Source organism: Loxodonta africana, chromosome 3 (genome assembly GCF_030014295.1).
Source record: "Loxodonta africana isolate mLoxAfr1 chromosome 3, mLoxAfr1.hap2, whole genome shotgun sequence".
Classification (NCBI taxonomy): Eukaryota; Metazoa; Chordata; class Mammalia; order Proboscidea; family Elephantidae; genus Loxodonta; species Loxodonta africana.
In genome coordinates this window covers 12,776,903-12,801,333 of record NC_087344.1, presented here as the reverse complement: position 1 = coordinate 12,801,333, position 24,431 = coordinate 12,776,903, and the positions used below count along the sequence as shown (strand labels likewise).

The 24,431-nt window shown below is 51.9% G+C and overlaps 1 protein-coding gene across 5 annotated transcripts in view; it reads left to right on the top strand.

The window, feature by feature from the left end:
- The first annotated feature begins 2,361 nt into the window (after window positions 1-2,361).
- Window positions 2,362-24,431, top strand: part of ADAMTS10 (ADAM metallopeptidase with thrombospondin type 1 motif 10) — a 30,688-nt gene continuing 8,618 nt past the window's right edge. The window contains exons 1-14 of one of the 5 annotated variants that reach the window (XM_064280523.1): window positions 2,362-2,407; window positions 4,533-4,720; window positions 7,379-7,570; window positions 7,816-8,162; window positions 8,921-9,077; window positions 14,416-14,633; window positions 19,680-19,763; window positions 19,854-19,999; window positions 20,363-20,406; window positions 20,550-20,655; window positions 20,741-20,887; window positions 21,060-21,201; window positions 23,861-23,968; window positions 24,214-24,359. In XM_064280523.1, the coding sequence (XP_064136593.1) occupies window positions 7,477-7,570; window positions 7,816-8,162; window positions 8,921-9,077; window positions 14,416-14,633; window positions 19,680-19,763; window positions 19,854-19,999; window positions 20,363-20,406; window positions 20,550-20,655; window positions 20,741-20,887; window positions 21,060-21,201; window positions 23,861-23,968; window positions 24,214-24,359 (1,739 nt within the window). In that variant the 5' untranslated portion in view covers window positions 2,362-2,407; window positions 4,533-4,720; window positions 7,379-7,476. Of the gene's footprint in view, window positions 2,408-3,548; window positions 4,721-7,378; window positions 7,571-7,815; window positions 8,163-8,920; window positions 9,078-14,415; window positions 14,634-19,679; window positions 19,764-19,853; window positions 20,000-20,362; window positions 20,407-20,549; window positions 20,656-20,740; window positions 20,888-21,059; window positions 21,202-23,860; window positions 23,969-24,213; window positions 24,360-24,431 lie in introns of those variants that run through there. The other 4 variants (XR_010321215.1, XM_064280526.1, XM_064280527.1 and 1 more) reach the window with 4 other exon arrangements.

Here is a 24,431-nt window from a genome sequence, read left to right as displayed (position 1 = left end):
CAACGCAGTTTTTGCCTCTGAGCAGATCCCATGCTCATTCCCCAACCAATTCCTGAGGCCAGGAGGAGGGATATGGGCGTGGCTTATGGCCAAGTCAAGGGCCGCATACAAACCACGCCCAGAGAGGGGCGGGAGACTCCGTGGAACATCTGGAGCTGTGACCAGTGGTTGCCGTCCAGTCTCTTCTGACTCATGGCAGCCCAGTGTATGCGGAGTAGAACTGCTCCATAAGATTTTCTAGGCTGTGACCTTTCAGAAGTAGATCGCCAGGCCTTTCTTCTAAGGCACCTCTGGGTGGGTTCAAACCACCGACCTTTCAGCTGGTAATTGAGTACTTAACCATTTTTGCCACCCAGGGACTAGAGGGGGGCGGTATGTGTGGAAGGATGCTGGGAAGGCAAAGAGCCAAAGTTTCACCAAATAATCATAAAAGCTGAGAGTATTTATTCATCTGTGGGATGAGCAACCATGGTATGTCTGGATCCAGTCAAGCGATAACTCCCATTGTACAGATGTGGCAACTGAGGCCAAACGGATGCATGTGACCTGCTCGCATCTCACAGCTAGTGTGCGGTGGAGCCTGAGCACTCCTGGCTCAAAGCAGCCGTGAAGTCCCCAACAGTGTCTGATGGCCACCAGGCTAAGGGCAGCTGGCTATACCAGCCACTGGACAGATGCTAGAGCCTCTAGTGTGAGTGCAAACAGACAATGCAAAGGTAGCTGCCTCTTTAATGGAGGAAGAGAGAAATAGGAGAGGACAGCCCAGGACAGGCTCCCAGGAGGCCTGCAGGTCCTGGACGGACAGCTGGCAGGGGCCAGAGGTGGATCACTTGGGCTTGTTCCTCAAATGGTGGCTTGGGAGGCCTGAGGTGGCCCTGGTATCCCAAGGGGTCAGGATGAAGATGGGTTATGGGTGGGGCTGCAACCTAGTGGGAGCTCCAGGAGAAGGATTTGGTATTTATGGAGCGCCTGCTGTATGCCTGAACCTTAACAAGTCCTTCCAAGTTCAGGAGGAAGTTTAGGATCTCAGCTGTGCCCCAGAAACAGCACACAACACGCGCTCAACAAATGTTTGCCACTTTACAGCGGCCCTGTAAAGGCAGCTATTCCCCACATCGTGTTCTTTTTGTTCGTTACCATAGAGTCAGTTCCAACTCATGGTGACACTATGTGTCACAGAGCAGAACTGCTCCATGGGGTTTTCTTGGCTGTGATTTTAATGGGAGCAGATCGCCAGGCTTTTCTTCTGCAGTATCACTGGATGAGTTCGAACTGCCAACCTTTAGGTTAGTAGTCAAGCATAAACCGTTCGCTCCACAAGGATAAGGAAAGAGAGCCTCAAAGAAGCCCAGGGACAGGCCAGGCTGGGGGCCATGCCTGGAAAACCCTGTCCCCTCCTGGAGCACCTGCCCCTGGCCAAGCACCCAGAGGCCAGTGGGGCAGCTGGCCACCTGGGGTTCAATCCCAGCCCTGCACCAGCCACCCACATCACCGCACTCATGTATTAGCTCCACATTTATTGAACATGACCCACGGGTGAACAAGACCCTCAGGGTCCCTGCTCTCACCCAGCGTCCACTCTTCCCCTCTCTGGCCTCAGTTTCCTCATCTGTGAAATGGGACCGCCCAGGCCCACCCCACAACGAAGGGGTTAAAGCACAGAGGCCAACGGCAGGCCCAGGGCAGGGCAGACCCCCCAGTGGAGAGCTCCGGAGGGCGGGCCCAGGCGGGATTTTTACCCCCGCCCCGCCCGGGCACTGTGCCTGGCACACGGGAGGCGCCCAATAAGTGCTTGTTTGAGCACGGACCAGCCCTCAATAAATAACAGCTGTTGTTGATGCTGCTGATGCTGGAAAGGGAGTGGGCGCTCCCCTCCCCCACCCCTCCACCCCATCCGCCCCTACCCCTCCCGCCCCAGTCCTTCCCCCAAATTTCGCCCCCTCCTGCATGCCCCCACCTCCTCCCATTCAAATCTCCCCTCCTCCCACCACCCAATTCCCCTCTTCCTCCCTCTCCCGTCACCCCACCTAGTTCTCCCTCCCTCCCTCCTCCCGCCCCATCCCCCCACTGGAGTCTCTCTCCCCTCCCCCACCCTCCCACCTTATTCTTTCCCCTCCCCCCGCCGCCCGTTCCTCCCCAGCGCCCCCCCGCGGAGCGCCGTCCCGGGCGGGGCTGCCGGAGCGCCCGGGTCCCTGGCCCGGGTCCAGCCCGCGGCGCAGGCCGGGCGGCGGCGGGCGGGGCTCTGGCCGGGCGGTTTGGGGGTTTTTTATAACCCTGGCAGGCGGCTCAGGAAGCGCCGGCCCGCGCCCCCTCCCCCGGCCACGCCGCCGCGCTCGCTCCCTCCCTTCCTGCGCGCGGGCCGGCGAGACGGCGGCGGGGACGGCGGGCGGCGGGCGGCGGGCGGCAGGTAAGGCGGGCCCGGGCGTCCGCCCGCGGGGTGCCTCGGGGTGTCCGCGCCGGGCGGCGATGACTGGGGGTCCTGAGTTGGTGGGGGATGCCTGCAAGCCTGTGCCACCCCAAAGGCGCCTGGGTTGGTTGGAGCGCCTGTCTGGGTGGGTGTACTGTGTGTGTGAGTGGGTGTGGGTGTGTGAGAGAGAGTGCATCCACGTCTGCGTAACTAGTTGTGTGTCTGTGATGTCTGGGTGTGTGTGGCGTGTTTGAGTGTCTTTGTGTGTCTGGGGATGTGTGTGTGTGCGCATCAGGAGTGTTGTGTCTGTGTGAATGTAAACCAGAGTGTGTACCTGGTTAAATTTTGCACACTGTGTGTGTAAGTGCCAGGTGAGTGTGTGTCTGGGTTTGTGTTCTCGTGTGTCTTCAAACATCTGGGTGTGCCTGAGTGTGTAAATGCCTGTGTGTCTGGTGTGTGAGGGTCTGGGCTTGTGGGACTTTGTGTGTTTGTCCCTAGTCTGTGTGTGTAGATCCATGTATGTGTAGTTGTGTGTCTGTGTTGTCTGTGAGTGTATCTGGGTTGTGTAGTTGTGTGTTTGTCTCTGTTGACTGTGACTGTGTATGTGTCAGTGTAGATCTGGGTTGTGTAGTGTTTGTGTTATCTTGTGTAGGTGTGTGAGTGTGGAAGGGTCGGTGTGTAGGTCTGAGGAGTGTAGAGTTGTGTGTCTCCGAGTGTGAGTGTGTCAGAGTGTGTGTGTGTGTGTATCTTGTGGGGGGGCCCTTTGTGGGTCTGCCGACTTCCGAGCATTGGTCCCCGGTGGCTGCGCAGGTGTGGGTCGCCCTCGGGCGTGTTTGTGTCACTGCTAGTGTGTGCGTGAGTGTGTGTGTGTGTGTCTGGGTGTGGGAGCAGCGCCGCCCACTTCCCCACTATCGGTCACTGAGGCCACAGTGTCTGTCTCGGGATGTCTCCAGGCCGGCGGGCTCAGGGCCTCTAATTAGTGGCTGGAAGGGGGGAACCAGCCGAGGCACCCGGAGGTCCCCTCCTCCCGCGGCCAGGCCTTTGTCTGCTCTCAGCCCGTCCGCCGCCGCTGCCCAGCCAGATGTGGCCAGATGTGAGGCGCCCGGAGAAGGCCGCGGGCTGGTGGGGCCTGGGCAGCCGGGCCTTGGCCCCCACAGGGCAACCGGTGCCCCAACCCCAGCCGGGAGGTCTGGCTGGAGCCCGGGTCCCTCCAGGATCCCCGGGATGGGATGGAGCCGCTGTTTCCGGGCCGTTTCCGCCGGCATTTCCTCCCGGCTCGGCACCCTCCAGTGCTCCGCCTCCGCCTCCACCTCCCTTCTGCCTCTGGAGGAGGAGCTGGAGACGCTGGGCTGGGCACACACTCACACTAGCTCGCACAGTTACGCACACTCACATTCTCACGTACATCACTGCAAAGCCCCCTGTTGCCCACCAAGTCCCAGCTCCCAGCCCCCAGGCCCTTCCTGGTTGGAATCCCCTGACCCTCACCTGCCCTGGGGGAGCCACATCTGCCCCAGATCCACCAACATGTTTGTCTTCCCTGCAGAGGCCTGGGCTGTATCCCACCTCCAAGCTGCCCCTTGGGCTGGGCCACCATCCCAAATGCTCTTCCCACCTTGCCCCTGACAGATACCTGTGTGCCCTCCCCAGCCCCCTCCTCCCCACTCTGCCCCACCCACCTGGGCTGGGTCCCTCACACTGCCCCCCATGCCCAACCTGGGCAGGAAACACAAAAGAGGTCTGTGAGCTTGTAGGGATCGAGAGGTCTGGCTTCAGAAGACAGTGGTGATGACGGGGGTTGGAGGGCCAGAACTAGAGAGAGACAGAGGCCAGAAGATTCTGCACAGGGCTGGCAGTACAGGAAGGAGAAGGGGGGGAACAGGTTCAGTGCAGGGGTTGCAAGCTGACTGCTGCCACCTTGGCATGGGGGTGGGGGAGTCTAAGGCTGGAGGGGGACAGGGAAGCCTGATGAGAAAGGGCCCGGAGCCAGCGTGGGTGAGGCCCCTGGGGAAGTAATAAGGAAGAGGATGTTATGGGGGTGATATAAAAGGAACATGAGAAGTGGGGAAGGATCAGGTCCGAGAGCAGGTTCACTGGGGTACAGAGAGGGACAATGTTTCCTCAGGGACCCCTGAATTCCCAGACCCAGCTCAGCCTGAAGACCAGCCCGTCTCCTCTTTGCCACCTCCCCGTCTCTGCTCTGTTGAAGAGTCAACCAACGCCTCAAGAGGACCCCGCTCAGAGGGCAGCTGAGGGACAGACACGCACGGGGGTCTGCACTGCGCCACTGCCACTGACTGAAACCCCCAAAAGGTAAAAACAAGGGGGCAGATTCCAGCACAGCCAAAGGGAACAGAAGAGTGGGAAATGTCCAGGAGTGAGCTCCCTGTCGCTGGAGGGGTGCAAGCAGAAACGGGCAATGTCACTTCTAGGTCAGCCTCTTGGAGAAAAGCTGGCTCCCTTTGTCAGGGGCTGAACTGCCCTGTTTGGAGATCAGCTCTCAGACTTGGCCAGGCTGCAAAGAAAACAAGACAGTGTGTGATTAAGGGGGAAATTGCAGGGAGAAGAAGGAGGAGGGCGGAGACGGAGGAGGGTTTGGCACAGGGCGGTGGCCCAAAGTGGTGTCTGCGGCAGGCTGGCCCCGGGCAAATACCAGAGAAACTGAGACCTGCAGGCTGGCCTGGAGCCTCAAGGAGGATACCAGAACTGGAGATCCGGCTGGAAGGACAGAGTAGAAAGGAGGCTGCCGGGTCAGGTACCACACTGTAGGGGTTTCCAGCCCTACTGGTGGGGTGAACCCCATGGCAGGGGGTCCAAAGGCAGGGCACAGGATCTGGGTATAATTAAACTTGAGTTTAAACTGGGGTGAATGCGCCACCTGCCAGCCTCTCCTTGCTGCCCCCTCTCCCCATCCCCCGTCCCTTCCTCTTGCTTACTCAGCGCCAGCCATGCTCTCTCATGATCCTGAGCCTGCCCCAAGCTCCTCCCTGCCCCAGGGCCTTTGCACAGGCTTTTCCCGCCACCTGGTGCACCTTTTTCCTGCTTCTTCACACATCTTGGCTCTCCTTCGCACTTTGGCTTCAGAGTTGATTTCTCCTAAAGAACGTGTCACCGTCTGAACTCATCTCATTGTTTGCCATCTGTCATTCCCAGGACGCTGAGCTCCATGGGGGCTGGCAGGAACTGCGTCCATATTGGGCATCACTGAACCCCCAAATGCTAGCATATTAATTACCCAACAAATGATTGGGCTCTGCTGCTTTCTAGCCATGAGATCTCGGGTGAATCCTAGACCCCCTGAGCTGTTTCCTCATCTATAGAATCAGCAGAATGAACGTGTACTTCTCAGGGCTATTATGCAATTAAAATGGTGTAAAGCTCTCAGGAGATCCCTGAGTGGTGTAAAAGGTTTGCATTCAACTGCTAGCCTAAAGGTTGGCAGTTCAAACCCACCCAGCAGCACTGAGGAACCAAAGGCCTGACAATCTGCTTCCATTAAGGTTGTTGTGTGCTGTCGAATTGATTGCAACTCATAGCGACTCTACAGGACAGAGTAGAACTGTAAAAATGGCTTGGCACAGGCATCTGACCTCCTCTAACTTCACAGGAAGGAAGGAGATCAAGATTAACAGCCCGAGGCTGATTCCCAGGAGGCGGAGTTCAGACGTGCTTCCTCTCCCTGCCATCTATACTAATTCTGATACCAGCCATCCCCCCCATGGCATTCTCTGTTTCTCTGCTGGGTGCAATAATTCATCACAATGGCCACACAGAACTCGCAACACTCACGATTATAGAGTTTATTAGGGAAGTAACAGGTTATAATTCAGGATCAGGAACATTCAGGATACAGTTCACCCATCCGGACAGCCTCTTTCAGCTGTGCTTGCAGGCATGCCTCTCCCTAGACCCTTGGCCTCTGCCTTGCTCAGGCAAGTTTTACAAAGCTATTTTAGTTCTGCAAATAAGTGCCTCGAGACACCCCACTTCGCCAGTAAGCCTTGGCCAGAAGGCGCTCAGGTCTAGCTCCCTGGCTTGGCAAACCTAGCTCCACCAAGTGCCCGAAGGTGCTCAGCATTCTCATTCTGTGGGCCAGGAAGCCCACCACACCACCTCCTCCTGGTCTCTCATGCCAGTCTCCCCTGCCACTGTTTCTCTGCCATTGCTTCTCGCTGTCTTCAGTGTTACAGCTCTCTTTCTTCCTGGTCTCCTGGTTCCAGGAGCTTCTCAGCATAGAGATACTGTATCCAAAGGACGTGCTCAGCTCTTGGCTCTTCTTGGTAGTAGTGAGATCCTCTTCTTGGTAGTAATGAGATTCTCTCTCTAGCCTCTGGGATGGCTCATTTTAAGCCAAACTGACCAATCCCCTTGTTAGGGTTCCATATACCTGATTAGCATGGTCCCACCCAATTGTTTGGTGGGAGTTACAAGGCCATGGCAAAAAAAACCACACAAGAGCAATCCATCACACCGCGTGCCCCATAGTGTTTTCTAGGCTGTAATCTTTACAGGAGCAGGTCGCTAGTCTTTTCTCATATGGAGTCACTTGTGGGTTCGAACTGCTGACTGTTTTTGGTTAGCAGCTGAGTGCTTAACCATAGCACTCGGAGGGCTCAGTTAAGGTTACAACCAAGAAAACCCTATGGAGCATGGTTCTACTTTGCACACATGGGGTTGCCATGAGTTGGAATCAACTTGACAACAACAAACAAAAACATGGTGTCAAGGTCCTGCCTGTCCTTTGAGAGTGTAGGGAGGATGGGAGGGCAGTGACAGGGGGACTAATAAATGAGGAAGGGACCTTCAGAATCCTCAAACTGTGGGGAGTACCTTCTGGAATCTTCAGGGCTAGAAGCGAGGCACTGTGGGTCCCACTGTCACCCTGGCAAGGGGCCTTGGCATTGGCTGTGCCATTGGCTGTGCTGGGCAGCAAGGCCAGGCCCACCTCTGACCCCAGCTCCCCACCTCCAGGAGCCCAGGGATGCTGCCCAGGCTGTGAACAGGGAAGCGGCGCTGTGGGGGCTGCCGGCAGCCGGGGCTGGAGAGAGACATGTGGACACGTGGCCACCATGGCTCCCGCCTGCCAGATCCTCCGCTGGGCCCTTGCCCTGGGGCTGGGCCTCACGTTCCAGGCCACACCACGGCATGCCTTCCGGTCTCAAGGTAGGGGTAGTCCGGGGTGGTGGGGAGGGAGCAAGGAGTTAGGAAGCCAGCTAGCATAGAGAGGGGTCAGTGGGGCCGGGAGAAGGGTCATGGGAGAAGGCCTTGGTTTCACTTAGGCCGGAGTCTTGCACCCAGTAACCTGGATGCAGGGGCCAGTGAGGCCAGCATCACCTGCATCAGCAGCTGGTGCTGTGGGTCAGCCCCAGGGGTCATCCCAGGCCTCTGCCCCTGCCCCTCGCCCATAGATGAATTCCTGTCCAGTCTGGAGAGCTATGAGATCGCCTTCCCCACCCGCGTGGACCACAACGGGGCGCTGCTGGCCTTCTCACCCCCTGCTCCCCGGAGGCAGCGCCGGGGCACGGGGGCCACCACCGAGTCCCGCCTCTTCTACAAGGTGGTCGCACCCAGCACCCAGTTCCTGCTGAACCTGACCCGCAGTCCCCGCCTGCTGGCAGGGCACGTCTCCGTGGAGTACTGGACACGGGAGGGCCTGGCTTGGCAGAAGGCTGCCCGGCCCCACTGCCTCTACGCTGGCCACCTGCAGGGCCAGGCTGGCAGCTCCCATGTGGCCATCAGCACCTGTGGGGGCCTGGTGAGCTGAGGGTTTCTGGGGAGGCCAGGGAACGTTCCATACATTTAGAAGAAACACATACCCATTATACCTGTTGCTGTTGAGTCAATTCTGACTCATAGCAACCCTATAGGACAGAGTAGAACCACTCCATAGGGTTTCCAAGGTGCAGCTGGTAGATTTGAACTACTGAACTTTTAGTTAGCAGCCAAATGCTTAACCACTGCGCTGTGCCACCAGGGCTCCTATATATGTATGGTATAATATCAGGAGCCCCTTGGTGGTCCAAACGGTTATGCATTCAACTACTAGCCCAAAGATTGGCAGTTTAAACACCCAGAGGTGCCTCAAGACAGACCTGGCAACCTGCTTCCAAAAGGTCATTACCTTGAAAACCATATGGAGCAGTTGTGTTCTGCATACATGGGGTTGCCATGAATCAGAATCAACTTGACTACGACAACAATCTTGATACATATGATATGATATAAGAAATATACTTATAAATATCTCACGGTTCAGGAAAGGACATAATGGAAACTTTGAAAGTATTTTGAGCTAATCTCTACTTTTTAGGGTGCAGCTAAAGCAGTACTTTAAGGAAAATGTATAACCTTTGGCAAAGCTGAAAAAGTAATGAGCTGAATATCCATTTTGAGAAATTAGAAGCGGCAAAATAAACCCAATAAGAGTGGAAGGAATGGCGTCATAGAGACAGACCCAGGGGTCCTGGGAACCAAAACTGATCTGAACCCTCTGTCCTACTCCCCAACCTCCAGCATGGCCTGATTGTGGCAGACGAGGAAGAGTACCTGATTGAGCCCCTGCAAGGTGGGGCCAAGGGACCTCGGGGCCCAGAGGAAAGTGGTCCCCATGTGGTGTACAAGCGCTCCTCCCTGCGCCACCCGCACCTGGACACAGCCTGTGGAGTGAGAGGTACACCCGCCCTTCTAGGGATGGACAGAGCAGGTGCACAACAGCCTTACCTTGAGGCAGAGGTAGGCAGCCGGGTGTTCTAAATATACCTGGGGTTTGCTTTATCAGGTATGTTAAGGCAAATAGACATGGAGGTTAATGTCATGGAAAGAAGTTATTATACTCATAATTTCTTCGGGGAGAACACAGCACTCCACAAGACCACACAGGGTTGTACCTGGTTTCAAGGTAACAATAAGCTGGAATTGTAGGAGACATTTATATATGGCAAGCAGAGCAATGTTAGCTAGGGTTTGTGGACTTCCTGAGGATTGGACACTTTGAATAATCCTTCAGGCTCAGGGTATAGGGGCTGTCTGGTGTTGGGTACTTGGTCTTGGAATGATTAGGAGGGGCATATAGTGGTCCAGGGGTATGAGAACCTGATAAGGGGAGTGGTTGGAGAGTAGATTTAATCAGCTGCTCAAGAAGGGGAATGGGCAGCCTCCAGTCAGGGCCTCAAAAAACTCTTTCAAGACAACATTCTAAGAAAATGCTACTACACAGGATAACGCCAACCAGAAGTCAGTAGGCAGCTATATGACAGGAGGAACAGAACTGCTGAGGAGACAAGGATATGATCAGGAGTTCCATCTGTCTGCTGGGCAGTGGAGCAGTAGGGAGTTATGCAGTCTGACAGCTGGAAAGTTGCGCAATTGAAAGCCCTAGCATGAAACCCTTATTGCCATCAGATGGCACAGCAGCGAGACAGACAAGCTGTACAGACAGACAGATGTCCAGCTGTAAAACCATTCAACCTCCACAATTACCGTATAGTCAGGCAGTAAAGCAGTGGGATGGTTGCGTCAGATACTTGAGTAGTTTTAGAATAAAAAATGCCAGGCAGAAGAAGAGTTCACCTCCTGTCCAAAAGGTCAGAATTACAACCAGACTGGTAGGAAGACAGTTGTACAATCAGACATTCAAGGAATGGGAAAGTAGGAATGCTATATGGCCAGAACAATCATACAGCTAAAAAACTAGATAGATGTTTGATGGAAAAGCAGAGAAGTAGGACGTTAAATCAGTCGTTGTCTTAGGGTTCTCAGATGGAACCAGTGAAATGTGTGTGTATGTGTGTTTACTAACCTAAAGGCGAAGAGCCGTGGTGGTTCAGTGGTTAAGTGTTTGGCTGCTAACCAAAAGCTCAGTAGTTAGAATCCACCAGCAGCTCCACAGGAAAAAAGACCTGGTGATCTGTTCTCGTAAAGACTTCAGCCTAGAAAACCCTGTGGGGCAGTTCTACTCTGTCATATAGGGTCACTATGAGTTAGAATCCACTTGATGGCATATAATAACAACTTAAGGTTGGTGGTTCAAACCCACCCAGTGGCACTGCAGAAGATAGGCCTGGTAATGTACTTCCATTAAGATTACAGCCAAGAAAATCCTATGAAGCAATTCTACTCCTTACAACATGGGGTCACCATAAGTCAGAATTGACTCAACGGCAACTAACTACGGAGATTTACTTTGAGGGAATGGCTCATGCAGTTTGGGGCTGGCAAGTCCCAAATCCATAGGTCAGGTGACAGGCTGGAGACTCCTGCTGACTTGAGTCCCAAAATCCATAGGTCAGGCAACAGAAAGAGTAAAGAGTGTTTTGGCAAAATGTCTATTTATAGTCTGGAGGCAGAACACACCCAGGAAAATTCTTAAGGTCTTCGACTGCTTGGTTAAGGCCCACCCATATTATGGAGGGTGATGTAATTTAATCACATAGAACTACTTCCTAACAGCAACTAGACTAGCATTTGCCCAAACAACCAGGCACCATCACAGTTGATAGTCACAATTCTGATAGTGTGTGAGTAGGATGTTGTGGCAGACATACAACCACAGTCAGTTGTACAAAGTTGGACGGTATACTACTTGAGTGGTTGTGCAACCAGCTGGGCAGTGGGACAGCCAAGCTGTAGTACAGTCAGATAGTAAGACCATCAGGCACTGGGAAAGGGGGAAGTTGGGGTTGTACAGTGCGTTGGCTTGAAATTGCATAACTGGAAATGTCCTAATTTCACCATCATATTTGAGCAAGAGTTTTGCAGGATATATTATTCTTGGTTGGCAGTTTTTTTCTTTCAAGGTTTTATATATGTCATCCCATTGCCTTCTTGCCTGCATGGTTTCTTTCAAGTAATCAGAGCATAGTTTTATCGTTTTCCTTGGCATGTGACTTTTCATTTTACTCCAGCTACTCTCAGGATTCTTTCTTTGGTTTTAGCAAGTGACAGTTCGAATCCGCCAGGTACTCCTTGGAAACTCTATGAGGCAGTTCTACTCTGTCCTATAGGGTTGCCATGAGTCGGAATCAACTCAATGGCAATGGGTTTTTTATGATATGTCTTGGTGTTTTTCTTTTGGGGCCTATCCTATACGTGGTTCATTGAGTTTCTTGGGTAGTCAACTTTTCATCTTTCATGATCTTAGGGAAGTTTTCTATCAGCAAATCTTCAATGATCCTCTTTGTGTTTTCTGTCTTCTCCCCCAGTTCTGGAACTCCGATCATATGCAAATTTTTGCTTTTTATTATATCCCACGTTGCTCTCAGGGTTTCTTCATTCTTCTTTGTTCTTTTCTCTGATTTTTCCTCAAAGTGGTATCCAAAGATTTGTCTTCAATTTTACTGAACCTGTCTTCCATTGTTTCAGATTTGCTCCTAAAACCTTCTATTGCACTGTCCATTTCTAAGATCTTGTTTATCTTTGGGATTTCCAATTGCTGTTTTTGTATGATTTCTAGTTTATTTTCCTGATTTCTTCTGTTGTTTTGTCTGTCTTTTCCATGATTTTGTCTTTTTTCTTTTTTTTTTTTTTGTCTGTGTTTTCCTTCATCAGTTGGAAAACCCTGAGTATTTGAGTTCTGAATTCCTTATCAGGTAGTTCCAGTGCCTTTTTCTACCAGAAGATCATCTGTATTATTTTGGTTGCTTTCTGGAGCCATCCTCTCCTGTTTTTTCTATGTTTTGAAGTTGTCAGCTGTCTCCAGGATATGCAGGAATATTTTCATCATTTATTGATTGTAGATTTGATTGTTTCATCCTGCCTTTTTTTGTTTTATTTCGTTATGTCTGGGCAGGCAGGCTGGATGTGTTTTGTTGCTTGCTTGCCTCCAGGCATGATACTTCTCACCGCCTTGTCCAGGTGGGCAGGGCCGGTCACTCAGTTATGGTGCAGCAGGGTGGGTCCAGTGGGGGTGGAGGGGTGGGGATGGGTAGTTGCTGCATGAACTGGGGATGATGGGGTGGGGTTGGGGAGCAGTGCAGGGTGGGGTCCGGGGAACTGAGTTGGTACCACTTGGGGGCATGGCACTTGGCACATGGTGCAGATAGGCAGAGGGAAAAGAGAATTTAATGTACAGAGCTAAGTTGGTGGGTGAAAGAAGAGAGAGAAACAAAAACTAACCTAAAAGCATAAAATAGAGTAAAAAAAAAGAAAAGAAAAAAGTAAATAAAATGGCAGTGCAGTAGGATTCAGCAGGTGGGGGCAGGGCAGACCTGGCGAGGCCATATGCTGGTGGCTCTCTAGCCAAGTGGTGTGGCTCAGCCTGTCAAGAAGCAGCATGGGTGGTGCAAAGGGCTAGGTTGGTGGGAGAAAGGAAAGGAAAGAGGGGAAAGAGGGAGAAGAAACCAACAATCAAACAAGCAAAATATAAATAAATAATTTTAAAAATTCAACAACAACAAAAAAATATGGTGGTGAGGAAAAAGCAACAAAAAAGCTAAAAAACAACATCAGAAAACAAAGAAATAAATAAACACACACACACAAAGGAGCAAAGCAAACAAACCAAAAAAATCGGCCCATCAAGGAGGGGAGGGGATGGCACACGGGGCTTGCTGGGTGGGAGAAAGGAAAGGAAGGAAGGGAGAGAGAGAGAGAGAGAAACAACAAAAAACAAAAAAATCAAAATACAAACCAAAACAAAAAAATGGGGCTGGTGGGGGTGGGGCAGGCCCCGGTGGTAGTGAGCTAGTATTTCTCCTGCTGAGCAACCGTCGTCCGTTGGCAAGCAGCAGAGGCCGCGTAGAGGCAAGAAGGAAGGGGGGTGGGAAAGCGTGTATCCTTGGTTACCAGGTGCTCTGTCTCCTGCTGGGAGCTTTCTTGGAGTTGCCTTCCCGTGCTCCCTGTTCGCAGTCTTTGGTGGCTGAGGTCCAAGATGGTGAATCTGGGCAGTAGTGAGATGATATCTCTCCGGTCGAGCAACTGTGACCCATTGGCAAGCAGTGGAGGCCTTGTACAGGGAAGAAGAGTGTGGGGTGGGAAAGCATGTATCCCTGGTTACCGGGTGCTCTGTCTCCTGCTGGGAGCTCTGTGAAATTGCCTTCCCATACTCCCTGCCTGAGTACTTTTATGGCCGAGGTCCAAGACGGCAGATCCGGCCATGTTAGCTGGTATGGGACTTCCACTCCATTGCTCTCCTCTTTCTCTGTTCTCTGTCAGTTTCTTATCCATTCAGTACTTGATCGAGTTCTTTATTCCTCATTTGATACTTAGGGTCCCAGGATTGACATTTATATCTTAGTTTTTTGAGTCTTTGCTGCAGGTGGATGGCATGATGCTTCTGTCTATAACATCATGTTGGCTGCGCCTCCCTGAAAGTTATATACTTGGAAGGCCAGGAAGTTGTATAACCACACAGATCAAGAAGTGAGACAGACTTACACACTAGTCCATTCGGGCAGTGGAATTGTCAGGGAGTTGTACAAACATGCTGACATCGTGGGACACTGGGCTCTTGTTGAAACAACCAGTTTGGCAGTGGGACAATCATGTAATTGTTCAGTCAGACATTTGAGCATACTGGGCATTCAGGCAATGGGAAAACGGGCTATTGTACAACGGACAGTGGGGAAATCAGGCTGTTATTTCAGCCAAAGTGTATTGCATAACAGCCCAACTTCCCCCTTTCGCAGTGCCTGATGGTCTTACCATCTGACTGTACTATAGCCTGACTGTCCCGTTGCCCAGCTGGTTGTACAAGCACCCAAGTAGTACACCGTCCAACTTTGTGCAACTGACTGTGGTTGTATGTCTGCCACAAGCGTAGCAGCAGGACAGTCACACCATTGTAGAGCTAGACTTACGGATAGTGGGGCCATAGTTGGGTACTTGTACAATCAGATCGTGAGGTGGTTGATAGCCAGTTAGGCAGATGTACCATCAGACAGGTAGTGGACAATAATAACAGGAGCAAGATGACTAGAAACTGTCCATCCCAACTGTTGGTGAGAGGGACAACCAATTAAGCAGGGGGTTGTAAAAGGATGGTGACTCACTTGCTATACTGGGTCCCACAGACGAGAAACCGTGGAAGGGGCGGCCGTGGTGGCTGCGCACCCTGAAGCCATCACCCGCTAGGCCTCTGGGGAACGAGACGGAACGAGGCCAGCCAGGCCTGAAGCGCTCGGTCAACCGAGAGCGCTACGTGGAGACACTGGTGGTGGCTGACAAGATGATGGTGGCCTACCATGGGCGCCGAGATGTGGAACAGTACGTGCTGGCCGTCATGAACATTGTAAGTGCCTCCCCCTCCCTGGGTGGGGTCAGGAGGAGGGGGTATTGCCACTCACCCCCAGTCCCTGACCTGGGCCAGACCAATAGAATGGAGAGGGGACGGGGTAAGTGCAAAGGGCTGCACTTGGCACTGAATGAGGGGATATAGCAGAGTGCAGTGGATAGGAGCTTAGAGGCCAGAGCCAGACTGCCTGGGTTCAAATCTCAGCTCTGCCAACTTTTTAGCTGTGTGACCTTGGGTAATTTATTTTATCCTTCTTCCTTGGTTTACAAAAAAAAAAGACCAGTTGCCATCAAGTTGATTCCAACTCATGGCAACTCATGTGAGTCAGAGTAGAGCTGTGCTCCATAGGGTTTTCAATGGCTGAGTTTTCAGAAGTAGATCGCCAAGCCTTCTTCCAAGGCACTTCTGGGTGGATTTGAACATCCAGCCTTTCAGTTAGCAGCCAAATGCTTAACCCCTTGCATCACCCAGGGACTCTGTTCCTTGGTTTACCCATCTATAAAATGGGGAGAATAATGCTACCTACACAGAGTCACTGTACCAAAACAATTGGTTGGCGTTCAGCCATTTCAGGAGGTAGCATATGATCAAGAACTGATGGTACTGAAGGAAGAAGTCCAAGCTGCACTGACTGCATCGGTGAAAAACAAGGCCCCAGGAATGGAAAGAATACCAATTGGGATGTTTCAAGGAATGGATGCAGCACTGAAGGTGTTCATTCTTCTATGCCGATAAATTTGAAGGATAGCTACCTGGCCAACTGACTGGAAGAGATCCGCGTTTGTGCCCATTCCAAAGAAAGGTGATCCAACAGAATGTGGAAATGATTGAACAATATCATTAATATCACATACAAGTAAAATTTTGCTGAAAATCATGCAAAAGCAGTTGTAGCAGTACATCAACAGGGAGCTGGCAGAAATTCAAACTGGATTCAGAAGAGGGCATGGAACCAGGGATATAAAATAACAGAAAGATGTTCACCTGAGTTTTATTGACTATGCAAAGACATTCAACAGTGTGGATCATAACAAATTATGGATAACTTTCTGAAGAACGAGAATTCTAGAACACTTAATTGTGCCCTTGTGGAACCTGTACACAGACTAAGAGGCAGTTGTTTGAACAGAACAAGGAGATACTGCATGGTTTAAAATCAGGAAAGGCGTATGGCAGGGTAGTATCCTTTCACCATACTTATTCAATCTGTATGCTGAGGAACTAATACAATAAGCTGGACTATACGAAGAGGAACATGGCATCAGGATTGGAGGAGACTCATTAACAACCTACGATACGCAGATGACACAACCTTGCTTACGGAGAGCAAAGAAGACTTGAAGCACTTACTGATGAAGATCAAAGACTTCAGTATCGATTACATCGCAACATAAAGAAAACAAAAACCCTCACGACTGGATAAGCAACATCATGATAAGTGGAAAAAAGATTGAAGTTGTCAAGGATTTCATTTTACTTTGATCCACAGTCGACGCCCCTGGAAGCAACAGTCGAGATATCAAACAACATATTGCATCGGGCAAATTGGCTGCAAAAGACCTCTTCAAGGTGTTAAAAAGCAAAGATGTCACTTTGAGGTTTAAGGTGCGCTGACTCAAGCCATGGTATTTTCAGTCGCCTTATATGCATGCAAAAGCTGGACAATGAATAAGGTAGACCAAAGAAGATGCCTTTGAATTACGGTGTTAACGAAGAATATCAAAAATACCATGGACTGCCAGAAGGACAAACAAATCTGTCTTAGAAGATGTACAACCAGAATGCTCCTTAGAAGCAAGGATGTCAAGACTTGGTCTCACGTACTTTGGACATGTTATCAGGAGGGACCAGTCTTTGGAGAAGGACATCATTCTTGGTAAAGTAGAGGGTCAGTTAGAGAGAGGAAGACTCGAGAATATGGACAGTGGCTGCAACAATGGGCTCAAGCATAGCAACAATTGTGAGGATGACACAGGACCGGGAAGTGTTTCATTCTGTTGTACATAGGGTCGCTATGAGTCGGAACCGATTCAAAGGCACCTAACAATAACAACATATAAAAATAAGCACAGCTGTCGGGCACTCTTTAAGATTAGCAACACACACATGAGCACATATCTGTCTACATGCTGAGTTCTCCTACAAGCCAAAAAACCCAAACCCATTGCTGTCAAGTCGATTCCAACTCATTGCAACCCTATAGGACAGAGTAAAACTGCCCGGTAGGGCTTCCAAGGTTGTAATCTTTACCAAGGAGGCCTGGTGGTGCAGTGGTTAAAATGCTCAGCTGCTCACCTAAAGGTTGGCGATTCAAACCCAGCAGTCGCTTCATAGGAGAAAGGTGTGGCAATCTGCTTCTCTACAGGTTACAGCCTCAGAAACTCTGTGGGGCGGTTATACACTGTCCTATGGTTGCTATGAGTCAAATTGACTCAACTGCAATATGTTTGGTTTGATTTTGGTTAATCTTTATGAGTAGCTGATGGGTTCGAACCTCCAACCTTTTGGCTAACAGCTAAGCGCTTAACCGTTGCACCACCAGGGCTGCTTTACTCACACAAGCACTGTCTTAGTCATCCAGTGCTGCTATAACAGAAATACCACAAGTGGGTGGCTTTAACAAAGAGGAGTTTATTCCCTCACAGTAAAGTAGGCTAAAAGTCCAAATTCAGGGCATCAGCTCCATGGGAAGTCTTTCTCTCTCTGTCAGCTCTGGAGGAAGGTCCTTGTCCTCAATCTTCCCCTGATCAAGGAGCTTCTCAGGCACAGGGACCCCATGTCCAAAGGACACGCCCTGCTCCTGGTGCTGCTTCCTTGGTGGTATGAGGTCCCCAACTCTCTGCTTACTTTTCTTTCCTTTTATCTCTTAAGAGATAAAAGGTGGTGCAGGCCAAACCCCAGGGAAACTCCCTGTACTTTGGATCAGGGAGGTGAGTAAGGGTAGTGTTACAATCCCACCCTAATCCTCTCAACATAAAATTATAGTCACAAAATGGAAGACAACCACACAATACTGGGAATCATGGCCTAGCCAAGCTGATACACACATTTTGCGGGGGTTGGGGGGAGACATAATTCAATCCATGACAAGCACCTACCTATAAATTCATGCAGGCTTACCTTCCCAGCCCATGCGTAGACATACTCAGTTCCCATACTAGACTCTGATCAAGACTCTTGACCTCTTCCCCCGGACACCCCTCTAACCTAGAATTGAAGCCACTCCCGAAGTTCACCTTTCAGCCAAAGATTAGACAAGCCTATAAAATAAACAGTGACACTTGAGGAATGCTTCTTAGATCAGTCAAGTATACGAGATCAGATGGGCTACACCTGCCCAAAAACAAAGACAAGAAGTCAGGAAGGGAAAGGAATACTGGACCAATGGACATGGAGAACCTGGGGTGGAAAGGGAAAGGCAGAGAGTGTCAACACAGTGTGGGATTGCAACTAAGGCCCTGAAACAATTTGGGTATAAATTTTCTAATGAGAAACTAATTTGCCCTGTAAACTTTCACCTAAAGCACAATAAGAAAAGAAAGAGGCAGAAACAGCCATAAGGAAAATAAATATTGTTTGGAATGGAAAAAAAAAAAGACCTCTTTGAGCCTCAGTTTCCCCCTCTGTAAAATCAGTTATAATGGTATCTACCCCATAGGGTGAAGAATATTGAATATACCATGGACTGCCAAAAGAACGAACAAATCTGTCTTGGAAGAAGTACAACCAGAGTGTTCCTTAGAAGCAAGGATGGTGAGACTATGTCTTATATACTTTGGACTTGTTATCAGGAGGTATCAGTCCCTGGAGAAGGACATCATGCTTGGTAAAGTACAAGGTCAGCGGAAAAGAGGAAGACCCTAAATGAGATGGATTGACACAGTGGCAGCAACAATGGGCTCAAGCGTAACGATTGTGAGGATGGCACAGGACCGGGCAGTGTTTCATTCTGTTGTCCACAGGGTCGCTAGGAGTCGGAACCGATGCAACGGCACCTAACAACATAACAACACCTCATAGGGTGGAGTCCCCGGGTGGTACAAACAGTTAAGCCCTCAACTGCTAACTGAAATGTTGGAGGTTCAGGTCCACCCAGAGGCACCTCAGAAGAAAGGCCTGGTGAGCTACTTCCAAAAAATCAGCCACTGAAAACTCTAAGGAGCACAGTTCTACTCTGACACACATGGGGTTGCTATGAGTCTGTATCCACTCAACAGCAATTGATACCTCATAGGGTAAGGGTTGGCGTGTGGGAAGCTAGGTAGAAAGCACTTGGCATGTAATGATAAATGGTGTTCTTGTTTCACTGCAGCAAAATGAGAAGACAAAGCATTGGTAGACAGACAGTCCAGTGTGTCAACATAAAATCTCTGATACAACTGTATTCTGCCTCCTGGGGTTTCAGAGTTTCCTAAAACCTCCCACCAGGGTTTCCAGGGGCATTCCATATAGGGCAGAATGGCCCAGGGCTCCTGCACAGCCTGACCTCCTGGCCCCCCATCATCTGTGTCCCACTCACCTCCTGGGCCACTTTCTCTTTCCCTCTGACCGCTCTCTCCAGAGCCTCCTGCCTCCCTGTAGTTCCTGGGGCAGTGCTCAAGTTGGTACCTTTAGAAAGCTGTAGAAGGAGGCCATATCTGCATATCCCTCGGGCCACCTCTGGGGAAGACAGTCAAGGTAGCCAGTTGAGGGTGGGCAGACAGGTGGAGGCCAGGTGGACAGACAAACTGAGTGGGACTGAGTTGAAAAGAAATGTGCTGGTAAGTAACCAGGGCCTTGCAAACAGGTGTACCAGGACTCGAATCCCACTTTCGACACCTACCAGCTGTGTGGCCTAACCTCTCTGCATCAGTTTCCTCATCTGTAAAATGAGGATAATGATAGCACCTACATATGTGAAGATACATGTAGTGGGCTTAGCCTGAGCCCAACCACACAGTGGGCACTTGATTAAAGCAAGCTGTTGTTGAGTTTTTTGGTTCATTTATGTTTTTACTCTGGGCTCCTCTTAAGACTCGGTCTCTCTTGTTTCTTGGAGGTCAGGTTGCCAAACTTTTTCAGGACTCAAGTCTGGGAAACAACGTTAACATCCTTGTAACGCGCCTCATCCTGCTCACAGAGGACCAGGTGCGGGTGCCCTACCCCTTCCCCTCCACAGCAGCATTGCCTGCCCTCAGGGTGACTGGCACCCACGTGCCTCACTCTGTCCACTCCCAGCCCACACTGGAGATCACCCACCATGCTGGGAAGTCCCTGGACAGCTTCTGTAAGTGGCAGAAATCCATTGTGAACCGCAGTGGCCACGGCAACGCCATCCCGGAGAACGGCGTGGCCAACCATGACACGGCAGTACTCATCACGCGGTGAGGGCCAGAGGGCTCCATGACTTGGGTTAGGGGACCGACCAAGGTCCAAACTGGGGGTGGGAGGAGCTGTGAAGCTTCAGCCACCCCTAGGGGAGCCAAGGACAGGGAGGGGCTGCTGGGAGCATACAGATGTGTGGAGGGGATATTGGACCATTTGAGCACTGATGCACTTACTCACTCTGCCATTCATTCATTCATTTGGTCACACACGTGACCAAGGTCACATCCCCAAGGTCATCTGGGGGCAGTGTATGAGACTACAAGTCCAGGCAGAGCTCAGCCCCCAGAGATGGGCGTGGGGGATCCAAGGGCATTAGGAAGGCAACCCACTCCCCTCACTGCCCCCGTCTCCTTCCACAGCTATGACATCTGCATCTACAAGAACAAACCCTGTGGCACGCTAGGTACCCGAGCCCCATAGGTTTCAGGCCCCTGTGAAGGCAGTGGGCTGGGGGACCCTGGCCCTGGGGGGAGACCTGGCAGGGTGGATAGGGCTGGCCAGCCCAGCCCTGAGCCCCCAGCCCCACCCCACGTGCCCGTTTCCCAGGCCTGGCACCCGTGGGTGGGATGTGTGAGCGGGAGAGGAGCTGCAGCATCAATGAGGACATTGGCCTGGCCACAGCGTTCACCATTGCCCACGAGATTGGACACACGTGAGGCCTGGGGACACAGGAGTGGAGGGTGGAGAGGCTGGGTGGGTTCCCTAGCGCCCAGCAGAGCCAGCACCCCTCTCTGCAGGTTCGGCATGAACCACGATGGCGTGGGGAACAGCTGTGGTGCCCGTGGCCAGGACCCAGCCAAGCTCATGGCTGCCCACATCACAATGAAGACCAACCCCTTCGTGTGGTCATCCTGCAGCCGCGACTACATCACCAGCTTTCTGGAGTGAGGACATACTCCCCTGGCCTGCCGAGGGGGTTGCACTCATGTTGGGGGGCTAGGCTCTGGAAATCAGGGCTGCATCTGGGAAGGGTTCTCTCACCTAGGGAGATAAAGGGCACTCCCTGGGACCCCCTGCAGCCTCCCAAATGTGACAGGTGCCTTTCTTTTGCCACAGTTCGGGCCTGGGGCTGTGCCTCAACAACCGGCCCCCCAGACAGGACTTTGTGTACCCAACAGTGGCGCCTGGCCAGGCCTACGATGCAGATGAACAGTGCCGTTTCCAGCATGGAGTCAAATCGCGTCAGTGTAAATACGGGGTAGAGAGAGCCTTCCTGCTTTCCTTCCTGGGAGGGGAGAGGGCACAACCAACAGGGTGGGAGTGAGCCCTTGGCGGAGGGAGGACTGGGAGGACAGAGGTGCCTGGGGTGTACAGATGTCACAGACAATCTTCGGGAATAAGACAGGCTTCCTAGAATGGGACTCCTGGTTCTCCAGACACTTCCAGATTTGGGGGCTGGGCTGGGGAGAGCCCTGAGAAAGCCACTCTCTGTCCAGGACCTCAGCTTGCAGAGGACCAAAGTCTCAAGACCCATAGGTAGGCAGTTTTTAACTAAATGGCCAGACATGGTGGAGACAGTTTCCCTGGGGACAGGCTGCCTTCCCTGCTTGGCAGAGCACTGGACCGACCCTTCCAGGGACGCCCTGTCTTCACTCCCCATGGCCCCAAGGGCGCTTCTGGCACCAGTCCTTGGCCAGATGGGCTCTGAGCCTCTTGACCACTCCCCCTCTCTCGAAAGGTTTAGACCCAGTTCCCGAAGCCCCATCCACGCATAGAGAGGGAGCCAGGATCCCACAGCACCACCAGCTGGATCCAGGAAGTTCAAGGCCTGCTGGCTTCCTGCCTCAGCCACTGGGGGCTACTGCTCAGCCAGGGTCTGCCCTTTAGCTCCCTAAAAACATGCCCCGACTCCTAGAGCCCTGGGCCCAGCCTCAACCCTCTAGGCCTCCAGATTCAAAGGATCAGAGCAAAAGCTTGTATAGCCATGTTTAAGCTGATGCTATGGCAACTCAAAGCAGGCACTGGGTGGCTGTTAAGATGCCCTCACTTCATTTTCTTGGTTCACAAATACTGAACAGCTACCAGTGCAAGACAAACAAACCCTGGAACAATTTCTATTAAACATTCCACTCTTGCGCCCCTGCCCCCGGCCCTAATTTGGCCGGTAACTTCAAGGCCCTCCAAGGAATTACTAAAGAATCCAAAATCTACTGAGGATGTGCTGTGTCCTGGGCATCCTAACAACATTTACTGTGCACTCACTATGTGCTAAGCATGTTATATGGATCATCTCATTTGAACCCTGGACAATCCTATGATCCCTATTTTACAAATGAAGAGACTGAGGCCTAGGGAGGTTGGTTTGTCCAAGATCACAATTCGAGGTCATGGCAGAGCTGGAATTTGAACCCAGGTCTCTCTCTGACTGCAAGTTTTAGAAGGCAGGGGAGGGGGAACCTGTCAGAACATCAAGCTTGGGTTGATACTGGCTGTATGTCAAATTGGGGGAATTATTTACTACAGGTAAATGGCTTAACAGATATAAAGAGCTGGGCCTAGTCCCTGATCCAAGTATAGCTGTGGTCATTTTTACCTGGTAACGGGGCGTTTATTCAATCCCTTTCATATCTGCCCTGTCACATGGATCTCACAGCCTTGTAATGTAGGAAAGCAGGTATTAGCCTACTCATCCTGTAGATTAGGAAAGTGAGGCCCAGAGAGGGGAATTTTGTTGCAAGTCAGTGGCCTGAGATTCATTCAGATATACCACAGTGCCTCCTTATGGAGAAGAGGCCTAAAGCAGAGCTGGAATAGACAGGTCTCTGGAAGAGGTGTCAGAAGTGGGATTGGGGCCTAACATATTTTTAGAAATGGCCAGGGGGACATGGGCTTAGTGAAGCAAGAAAAACAGGCCAAGTTTTTAGCCAAGAAGTAGTCTCTGAGAGGGCAAAAGGCAGGGACACTCTGGAGCAGATGTGAAGGAGCAGACAACCCTCCAGACTTCTTATGTGCAAGCATAGCCCTTCCTACAGCCATTGGTGGGTCCAATTCCAAATTCTCAAAGCTTGGGAGGATTAGGTTCAAAGACAGGAGTGCACATTTTTATCAAAGAGACAGATGGCTCTCCCCTTCTCAGAGGAAGACCCTTTGAGGTGAGCAATATATAAGCTAGAGGGCCTGACCAGGGATAGGGTTTGCTGCCAGGCTTGGGGAAGCTCAGGCAGGATTCAAACAGGAAAACAGTAGGCTGCTTTTTCACTGGAGAACGTAGAACATCTCACACAAACCCAGCCTGGCCTTGTCCCCTCCTCAGTCCCCCATAGCCTAAAAACTTGGGGGGGCTTCCCCAGTTTAGGGAGAGGAACCAGGAGAACCACCTAGCTGGGAAAACCAGAGATGGGGCCCTTGACTTGGGGCACCTTCTGGGCCTGATTTTTCAGAACCACTGCTATCCCCAAAAATAGGGTCTCTGTGAGTTGGAATCCCCTCAACCCCAACAGATAACAGCTAGCCCAAGAGGAAGCCAGATCCCTTCCTATTCGGCCCTTAGCAGGTCCCAAGGTTCCTCCAGAAACTCAGGAGGCACCAGGGGCCGAACTGAAAAGTGGTTACTGGTAAGGTAGCTGTGACCTTACCTGTCTGAGCCTTGGTTTTCTCATGGTAAAATGGGGACCAAAAAATGCCTAAAGGAATCTGTGACACCCGTAGGTGTTTCTTAAGGACAGATTACTGGTGGAGGAGGGGTTCCAAGCCATGCCCCAAAAGGGGACCCAAGAAGACCCGCTGAGACCCAGGAAAGGAGCGCTGGGGCCCTGCCCCAGGCTGGCAGCCAGGACGCCTGGGTCCTCCCAAGCCGGGCGGGCTACCCAAGGGAGGGGGAAGGGAGGGCGAGCCTGAGAGGGCGCCTCGGCCCGCAGGAGGTCTGCAGCGAGCTGTGGTGCCTGAGCAAGAGCAACCGGTGCATCACCAACAGCATCCCGGCCGCCGAGGGCACACTGTGCCAGACGCACACCATCGACAAGGGGGTGAGAGCCCGCCACGCCCCCAGGGGAACCGTGCCCCTCCCGCTTGCCTAAGGATTGGGCCCGCCCCAGGTCCTGACCTTATCTGAGGCCATGCCCCCGTACCCCAGCCACTCCTACCTGCCTGCTCCGGCCTGGTCCCTGTCCTTCCTCCCCGTCCCAGAGTGGCTTGGGACAGGGGTAGGGCGCCGAACCACCATGTGCCCGCGGAGCCTAACTCACCCTGTGTCCGCTCCCCATCCTCGTAGTGGTGCTACAAGCGCGTGTGCGTCCCCTTCGGGTCAAGGCCAGAGGGCGTGGACGGGGCCTGGGGCCCGTGGACCCCGTGGGGCGATTGCAGCCGGACGTGTGGCGGAGGCGTGTCCTCCTCCAGCAGGCACTGCGACAGCCCCAGGTCAGTCCTCAGGAGCACTCCCCCCTCCCCGGGGAGATGGGCTGTCCCCTCGCTGTCACCCCATTTCTTTCC